The following is a 10,118-nucleotide window of genomic DNA, read 5'->3' as shown; positions in this document are numbered from 1 at the left end:
AGAGATAACTTTTGTAATGTAGATTTTACCATTTAGCAAAGTTGTTTTTTCTTGGTATCCTTGTATTGCCTTAAACACTTCAGTGAAATTATTAGATTTTATCATTTAAAATTTACATGGTAATTGTGTCAATTTTAAGTTTTAAACCAAATGTTATGCTCTGGATGCTTATGAATTAAATTCTTTTGTATTTAGATTTCAGTTTTGTGAGTAATTTGATCGTTTGAATAACCTGTGTCCATGGTGTTTTGGGTAACATTGTTTGTTAATATTATTATATTTTATGGTTTGTTATTTTTGTCCAATTTTATTTTTTGTGTACATTGTTAAATGTTTTGTGCATAATTTGGACAATGTTAAGTTAAAAATGTGTTCATCGTTTTGAAAATATCGTTCTGAATGATAACTTGAAGCATTTTGTCGATATAGTGTTCGAAAGTTTGGATCTACTAATGGTACATCGTTTTGTTTTTGATATTTTAATATATGTGGATTAGAGTTTCTGATTTGAAGGCGTACCTTTATCAGGTTCGTTGGTCAATGATTTGATTTATCAGTTCCTCATGATGATATATATCATTATCTTAGCGGATTTTAGTGAGATTGGGTAAGTCAATGATCTGATTGTTACACACATTGAGGCTCTTATACAACTGTTTTTTTTATTTAATGTTTTTTTGAAACATTGAAATGATGAATTGTTGTGATGTGGTAAATCACATTGGAGGTAGGGCAGTGGACAGGCCAATTATTAATATGTAATATTGAATGGAGTTTGTTATGGTGTTTTCATGATCAGAGAACGAGCGTAAGCAAGTGAGTAAGAAGATGATGCAAACTAAGGTGATAAGACACCTTTTTATAGTGTGCGTGGAGAGAGCTTGACCTAGATATCCGAACTTCGGATATCCAGGCCTTTCAGATAGTGATTCGGATATCCGAAAATCTAAAGAAAAAAAAACCCACCTGTTTTAATAATAAAAATACCTTATAATACAAATAACAACAATAAATCTTATGATAAAATTAAGACTTGATTGTTCCAACACAACTAGGGTGTAGATTTATAGAAAAGTGTGACCCAAATGACAGAATATTATACATATAATTAATTAACATATACAAATTTCTCTTGTTTTTGCACGTAAGAACGCTAACAATCTCTTATCAAGAATGGATAGAGGACCGTCGGTGGTTGACGCCGACAAGACAAAAGACGACTGTCGTGGAGACCGACCGTGACAACTGACTGATGAGTGTCGTCGAGGAATGGATAGGAGCCGGACACCAGTGGTCATGTGGAGAGTTGTTGGATCTGTGCAGAAGAGAATGGAGGCTGATGAAGGGGAGAGGAGTGTTTTAAAAATAGATCTATGGTTTTTTACTTATGTTATATAAAATAAAAATTAAAAATATTAAAACTAATATATCGGAAAAATCTCAAAATTGATATCCGAATCTGAATCCGAAAACTCGGATATCCAGGATTCGGATATCCGGATTTTCGGATTTGGATTCGGATGCTTTTGAGCATCCCGCATGAAAGGCTTGAAGGGGTATCATGCCCTTCCTATTTCCGGGATCGCGGGGAGATCTTACTCTTTTGGGGAAGTGAGGGGTTTTATCCGCTGGACAATAAGTAGGCCTCTTTTCCATCACGTGCTATTGTAGACTGTAGTGTCTTGGTCCATCAATTAGGCTCACTGATATCATGACATACCATAGGTCATGTCAAGGAGATACCGTTTGACTTTATGAAGCATTTACCATTTGGAGATAGTGAGAGATCTTTGAACATTCTAATCCTATTCCACATCTCTATCTATATAACTACACTAAAGAACACTATATTTCTCTCTCCTGTTCAATTAAATAATATTTTTTATACCTTTATCATTACAGTTTTCTCTCTCCTCTACTCACAACCAATCCAGCAAATATTAAAAAATAAATATGGGCAAACAATTTTTCCCAAATTTAAAAAAAATCACTACATTTCTCTCTCCACCCTATAATTTACACTCACAACCCCAACCTATAATTTGCAAACCCCCCACACATAATTATAGGGGATGAGATGAGAATGCTCGTAATTGACTAGCTTTGATGCTTTGGCTTTTGGTGGGTCGTGATCCCAGTTTTAAACTTCTTCTACCGAGTCTTTACTATTTTATTTTTTTGAATATTTAGTTCGTTTTGGTTATCAACTTCACATTTTTTGAGCTTTTTGTACCGTTTCATGAATTGTTCGTGTATTGGCCAACAAAAATTATATATATTTATCTAAAATTGATTTTCAAAAACTCCTTTCATTTCCAAAAGTAAAAGAAAGAACGAGATAAAAAAATATAAAAAAGACAAGAAACCAAGTTTTACCAGACATTAAAAAAATAAGAAACAAGAGCTCGATAGGATATCAGTTTTGGTCGGTCATATATGATATGATGTAGGTCAAATAAGTCTATACATTATGATTGTTCAAGTTGAGTAGTTTTTCTTCTTCACCTGATATGTCTTGCATCTGAACATTTTGTTTTGAGTTCATTTTGTTCCACTCGTTTTCCACCCGAAAAAAAGCCCACTGGAATCTGCGGAAAATCTCCAACGCGGTAATTGCAAAAACCGTCAAGTGATTGTGGCGAAGATGGGCTGATAACTTGTATGTCCACGTGCACCTTAATATCAAATTGCTTCCTATCACCCAAAGATATACCTGTCAAAAGAAAATATATATATATATATATATATATTAAACGCACCAACAATGGTATCACAATAATAATCTAAATTGCTGTAAGAAAAAGCAAATCTAACCCAGTTCTGTCCATAAACCAGTTGAGAGACGATATGCGGTTTGGTGAATTTGAAGATTCGAGTAAAGCAGCTGTAAAGAAAAAAAAAAGAGATGGTTGTGAAGAAAGTACTTCCTAACATGTAAAATGGAAACTAAAAAAATTTACTCCGCACATTCAGCTTGGAATATAAATATATTTCACCAAAACTCTTTTAACTTACTTTAAATCCCAATCTCGAGTGATATCCCAGTAAAACGAATACAAAGAATTTAAGAAACTTGAGAATAACCAGAGGGGCCGGTAGAAGTTTATCCAATTATCAGGGAACACGTGGTACTTCAATGCAGAAAGAAAAATAACCGGTACAGCAGTTGAATACTTTAATGCTGAAACCATAAAAGGAAAGTGATTATACAAAATTACGTATTTAATTAATAATCTAACTTTTTGAAATTGAAACACGCTTTAAGGGCTTTCAACCATTTTTCCATTTCACCTTTTTTTTCATTAACCTATTAGACCTGTTAAACATACAGCGAATTGGCTCATTCATAAATAAAAAGTTAAAACCTGCCACCTGTAATAACTAGACTGGGTACTAATTATGGATCAAAAAACATGGCAAGCCGCAAGCCTATAATATACTTAAAATTTCATATTGACCCATTTTGTTAAATACTTACATCATGACATTTATGCCCTTCTCTTTCTCCTTGCACTCCAAACTCCCATATTCTATGCAAGTTTTAAGGGAAGGGTATAAAGGTTATAAATTTGAAACATGGGTATATTCAATATTGTAATTTTTTGTTGGGTAAACATGATACCATACCATGTTTTCTGAAGTGTATAAGAAATTTATCCATATATATAGCTATTTTGTAACTATAGTGCACGTTCAGATAAAAAAAAATTGATATTTAAATAACTGAAGTAGGGAGGGATAAGTTTTGAAATATAGATTTTACCATTTAGCAAAGAAGTTTTTTCCTTGGTATCCTTGTATTGCCTTAAACACTGAAAGAGACGGAATATGTAAGGCAACACAAGAACAATAGGAATAGCAACAGAATGACTGCCACAAACCGAATCAGCTTCAAACCAAGCAATGGTTGCCACCTGTAAAACCCCATAAGTGTGATAAGAACCAAATCGATACTATGATGTAAATGAATCGAAAAGATAGATTAATTGACTTTCGAGAGGCAAACAACACTTTCAAGTCCCAATGAAATAAAATCACTAATCAATTTTATGGATAAAAGACATCCTGATCCTAAATCTTGCCAGAACTAGTAACCTGTTATCTAAGTTTTATACATTCTATAAAACTCTTCCTAATCTTTATATAAAAGTAAGACTTGGCAATAATAGTAATATATAACATAAAACCAGGACTTATACGTGAAAAGAACCATATATACGAAAATTTTGTAAAACATAATAGCATCAAGTTTAACTAATACTTCTCAGCTGTCATATAAAAATGCATCATTTCTCATTTTCACAATGTTAACATACAAAATTTAACTAGACTTCACGGCCAGTCCATGAACCTGTTCTGATGTATAAGAGCTTATGAAATGTTATGATTTATATTTGATATCATACATATTTGAAGTATATTTGGCAAAATTCAACCATTAGCAGTAATCTCTATAGCAAGTTAATATGACAAATAAAAAAGGAGTGAATGCTAACCTGCCTATGAACCATTCTACAAACAGAACGTTCCAAATCTGAAAAGACCTGCAAAACAAAAACAATTCAAGAAACGTTATTTATGTGCTCATAGATCTTTTTCAAAATGATATTTGTAACTTTGGTAATCAATTAAAGAGGTGTTTGGATGCAAGTTCTCAAAATTGATTGTTGTAACTTGAAAAATCAGAATCAGATAATCAATCAAACGATTGCCTAAAGTTATCCAAATCTGATTTGTTTGCTATTTAACAATCGCATCTTGAAGAATCAGAATCAGATAATCAATCAAACCATTTCCTAAAGTTATCTAAATCTGATTTGTTTGCTATTTAACAATCGCATATAGCTTCTCCATAAACACAATTACTTTGACACTGACTATTCTTAAAATATTAGAGTAATACAGAGAATTAATATGCACGTACTAATGGACATACTTAATTGAAACATATCATTACTTCCAGATACATACCTTTGACATTGAAGTCAATATATCAGCCACGAAAAAGTCAGCAAATGCTATTGCCTGTATTCATCATACGATAACAAAAACATATTAAATGTCGGTTATTAAATACAATCATAAGAAATTACATACTGATAGGTAATATCTATAGGCTTGCCTGAAAAGGGAAGACTATTCTCCAAAGCGTCCTTAATAAAAAGAAGCGTGATGACAAATAAAATATATCAAAGGGGAATATCAAGATAATTGCAACAGCGGTGTATAAGAGTACCTGCAGCATACCGTGTGTAAACATTATTGTAATCATAAAATAAGATAAGATTTCCTTGTGGGTAAATAGTCAAACTTTTAAGTGCCAACACAAGATATGTATAATAACAAGATCACCAGGTTGTATTGGGCTCACAAAATTGTATGTGTTTGTCTTTATATGTTTCTAAATTACATACATGTCAATATCAATTCATAAATGCTTTATAAAAAACATTTCCTCTATTTGCTAGTAGTAAATATTTAAGCATTCACCGTCTATTAGACCAAACTGTTGCCTGTTGCATTTTTTACATTTTATTATATATTAAAATATGCACATCACTACATCAGCACAGAAGTAATTAAGTACTACAGGGTGTATTAAAAATATAACAATTAAAATATTACAACTCAACAAAGCTTTCTGTTGCAAGAGATTAACCACAGAATAGCAAACTGGAAACTTAAGCATGACGCTAACTTATTTACTTTTGGAATACTGTCATTCACATTGTTGTTTACACCAAGAACATGAAATAAGCCGAGAGATAAAATTAGTCAAAGTGTAAAAAAATGTGAAAGGAAGCATCTATTACACTGGTTGAGATGCAGCCCATGAGACTTCACCATGAGAGTATAGATACAGATATGATGTCATACTCGTAGGAACAATGATTGTCATCCATGTAGCACACTGCAACATAAGATGAAAGTATGAGCAACCACAGAAATAACTTTCAAACATATAAAATCACTAAATGTGTAGGAATCATAGAAAGAAACCTTGAATAGAACTATATATATCTTGGTAAGTAAAATAACAATAAGTTGAACAATTGATAATGCATATATATTAAGAATAAATACTATTTTAGCTGGTGAATGAGTATTAAATATATACCTTCCAGATTTCTTTATGAGTAAGATGATTCTGATCAAGATCAAAAATCTTGGAATAGTTGACGTTGGACTGAGCAAAGACCCATAAATTTGCGCCCCAAAACCAAACTGCAGCTGTCTATTAACAAACAGCAAATGATATAATTATGTTACAATAAAAGTATAGTATACTAAAGGAAAAGGCGTGTGAGAGCTCACGACAAGAAGAAGAGGATTATAGTAGAGAAAGGCCTCATAAAGAAAAAGATCTCGCAGGTCCAGACTCATCCTCATAACAGAATCCCAGCTAATCTGATATAGGATATTGATATTAGTTATAGAATATATGTATATATATCTTGAAAAAAAGAAAGAAATATAATTATAAGTTGAACCTTGCAACAACTGAATCCCCATAAAAAGAAGAGCATAACCTGATATAAACTCAACATCATTAGAGAGTAAACTCAAATATAATATAATATAATATACCTTAAGCCTCCAGAGCAAAACGGGAGAGGGTAAGATTGGCAAGGGTGTGGTGGCGGCACCCTTCATTTCAGTTGTCTCTATTATTATTAGAATGAAAAAGAAAGATTTATTATTTATAGAAATTGAGCAATAATAAAATATAATATAAGATGATGAAATTGTTTGTTCCTGTGACCTAGGTCAGAAAACAATTGCCTGCTTCCAGACTTCCTTAGATGTGGACTACTAGTGTTAACAGGAACATTAGTCACATGACCTCCAAACATAGATAACCACCTTCTAATCAACAATACAATCCCTTCCTATCTGCAATAATAATAATAATAATAAATCGGAGTTTACAACAGGGATGTTGATGAATGATATGATTATTAAATCGGAGCGAAATGTAATTGCGAGATCAAACTTACACAGAGAGGAGAGGAGAGGAGAATTAGGGTTTCGATTTGATTTGATAATTCTTATTCTTGATTTGCGGGATCTCCCACCACCCGCTGGATCTCGCCAACAGATAATAGAGGAGGGTTGGGGGAAGGAAATGTGACAATTAATTTAACGAAAACAAAAAGTGAACCAAGGGGTCTTGTGTATAATATTACCCTAACATTTTTATTATTATTAATTAATTATCAATATCAAATCAAACAAAAAATAAATCCTTAGATATTCAAAGACCCTAACGTGCGTACATGGAAAATACTTCTGAATCCGTCACTGTTAAAGAAAATTTTCATCTAAAGATGTTGGAACTCAAATCTTCTTATGATAAAACATTCGAGAATAACATATGGATGTTTGTGACGGTGATGAACAATAAATACAGTATAGTTTCAAGAATGTAAGAAATAAAAGAATAGCAAGAAGATAAGAATGTTGAAGTCGACACATATTTCTTCAAACAACAACCCCATGGATAAAGAATCCATGGGAGTACTTTACACACTCAAAACTCTATCGAAAAAATTTCACAAAAGAACCTTCATGAAGAGAAATAGTATGTGTGGGGGTGTCTGTCTACCTATGCATAAGAAATTTTGTAGAAAACTATGTTGGGTGAACACATTTTCTCAAATTTAAGCTTATTTGTTTGAAAACAATTTCTCAATGAAGATTCTGAAACCAAGCTACTTCCCAAGTGGTATGTGTCATAGCCTTGTACTCTGATTTAGCACTCAAGCGAGATACGACACTCTAATTTTTGCTTTTCCAAGACATAAGATTACTTTCATAAGAACACAATATCTAGTAGTAGAGCGCCTGGTTGCCGGGTCTCAATTATAATAAATATCAGCAAACCCTTCTCATGTATGATAACCATGGTTTTGGTATAGGATTCCACGAATTGGTGAGCTTTTCAAGTACTTCAGAATGTGACATGTACTTTCTTAATGTGAAGCTATGAGGTTACAGGGGTTGACCTAAACTAAGCACACTCACTAGAAAAGCAATATATGGTCTGGTAATAGTCATATATTTTAATTTACCAATGATTCATCTGTATTTTTCCTGGTCTTCAAGAACATCACTTTCATCTGCTTTCAACTTCCCGTTTGGTATCTAATGCATAACAACTCTTTGCCTCAATCACCCCACACTATTTTAGTGCATCCAGACGATATTTCATGTTCGGTATCTAATGCGTAACAAGCCGCCATTTTCCAGATTAATCATGTTTTATTCATCGACCCTTAACCCTCTGTCTAAAGGGTTGTACTCGATGTGTTATATGGTTATCCTTTGGTTTATATCTAGCTACTTTCCTGCTTCGTATGTCTAGAAGGTTCATCAGGTCCAGTCAATAGCTCGACCTCCTTCTTCAATCGTCGTGTGAGACATGATTCATGCTTGTTGAAGCAAATTTGGGAGGTTAAGCACGACCCAATTCATACCAATACATGGGTGTGGTCAACTTTATGGGCCCCAAAAAGTATTTTGTCATCAAATGGAGGAGAAACACACGCCATAATTTGCAATTTGCTTGGAACAACCCATGCTTTGGCAATCTTTTTTGTCATGTCCTCAAGGTAAAAGCATGGGACATGTCTTCAACAGCACGTGTCGTGCTTTGGTCAATTTCTTTGTAAAAACTTGATTTTCAACCTATGAATGTATGTTTTGTCTTTTAGTGGTCTATTTGTCTATGAAAATAAAAAGTAAACAAATAAATAACTTATTCAGTAAAGTTATGCAAGAAAATAACTAAAACCGAGTCTGAATGATATGAAATTTATGTACGTATTTACATACATCAGTCGGCCACTACGTACATAATTGAAACTAAAACCACCACCGGTTAGTTCAGGTCAAAATCGATTAATTCAATTAGCTTCGTTGATCAAAGATCAATTATCGCTTATATTGGTTAATTCAGTCAGCTTCGTTGATACCCTAGTTAGGATCAAACACATGTAAAGAGGTGTACAAAACCAGTTTTTCCCCAAATCGAACCGGTTTGGGTTTTGCGTGGTCAAAACTGGTTTGACCCAAACCAGTTCTGTTTGGAAACCGGTTTCAACGTAGAATAAGTCACATTGATCCAAACCGGTTCAGTTTAGAACTTATTTAACCGATTTTAAACATGTTTAAACCGATTTGAGGAAAAAAATTGTTTTCAAACTAGTTTGATTATGAAAAGGCCGAACCGCTATAAGAACTGTAACATTTCGGTTTTTCGTTTTCTTGTATTTGTAATCGTTACCCGAATAGGTTCGTATTCGGGTGATTCAATCAATAAAATCTCGCAACCCGGTTCGTATTCGAGTGATTCAATCAATAAAATCTCACATTTGTTTAAGTTTATTTATTTATCGATAATGCTGAGAAATGTGCAAAAGCAACCCTAAACTAACAATTTATCCACTCTTGTAGCCACGTCTAAAGACCAATGACCTAATTGCAATTAAATCAAAATTCCTTTCCCTCATCTCCTCTTTTTCCTCGTCATGACACCCCCCCCCCCTTCTTGACCCTTAATTCATGGAAAAATCAATGCAATCGATCTCGCCAAATCATTCCTTGATCACAAACGAATCCCACCAACACTCTAATAATGGAAAATGATTAACAATTGACAGCTAATATGATTAATGACGAACCGCGGCCTAACTCGTCCCTAAAACACTGTATAAACACGATCAAATGCAATTAATTGTTACCACAACATCCCTACACCCCCCGACTCTAACCCCTAAATCAATTTCACCCTACGAGGCCGTCTATACCAGTTCCAATTTCAAGTTAGAGCCGAACCTTCTTGTTCTTTGTTATCCGTCAATTCGTTACCATTACAAGTAATTGAAACATGCATTAAGATAATTTTTTACCAACAAACAATAACCCTAAATCAATTTATACCCACCATAAACAATTAAACCAATTTGATGATCTAGGGTTCATATTTGAAATTGGGTTTCTCTTTTGCTGTCAGTTCATATATCTTTGAAAATGTTTAAGACACTCAGAACCGGCCGAGCGGGGGTGCGAGCCCCCTTGGACACGGTTTTTAGTTTTTATTTTTTTATACTCCTTTT

The 10,118-nt window shown here is 33.4% G+C and overlaps 1 protein-coding gene and 1 non-coding gene across 2 annotated transcripts; one reads left to right on the top strand and one right to left on the bottom strand.

Annotated features, from left to right (window-relative positions):
- The first annotated feature begins 556 nt into the window (after nt 1–556).
- On the top strand, nt 557–645 carry LOC143589625 (small nucleolar RNA R11/Z151). The gene has a single exon (XR_013145315.1). It is a non-coding gene; the product is annotated as a small nucleolar RNA R11/Z151 (small nucleolar RNA).
- A 1,639-nt stretch (nt 646–2,284) lies between these two features.
- Nucleotides 2,285–7,113, bottom strand: LOC143589622 (uncharacterized). Its single transcript, XM_077070335.1, has 14 exons — nt 6,999–7,113; nt 6,764–6,894; nt 6,589–6,665; nt 6,492–6,530; nt 6,316–6,408; nt 6,119–6,235; nt 5,816–5,911; nt 5,123–5,236; nt 4,972–5,025; nt 4,497–4,544; nt 3,764–3,914; nt 3,016–3,181; nt 2,815–2,884; nt 2,285–2,713 (listed from the first exon to the last, which is right to left on the bottom strand). The coding sequence occupies exons 2-14, from the start codon at nt 6,852–6,854 to the stop codon at nt 2,462–2,464; spliced, it is 1,368 nt and encodes a 455-aa protein (XP_076926450.1). The 5' UTR covers nt 6,855–6,894; nt 6,999–7,113; the 3' UTR covers nt 2,285–2,461.
- Between the last annotated feature and the right edge of the window lie 3,005 nt (nt 7,114–10,118).

The sequence above is a fragment of the Bidens hawaiensis genome, unplaced genomic scaffold (assembly GCF_021521415.1).
Source record: "Bidens hawaiensis isolate Kalapana, Puna unplaced genomic scaffold, B.hawaiensis_p1.1 tig00037669_1, whole genome shotgun sequence".
NCBI classification, from domain to species: Eukaryota; Viridiplantae; Streptophyta; class Magnoliopsida; order Asterales; family Asteraceae; genus Bidens; species Bidens hawaiensis.
This window is presented reverse-complemented; position numbering and strand designations above follow the sequence as displayed.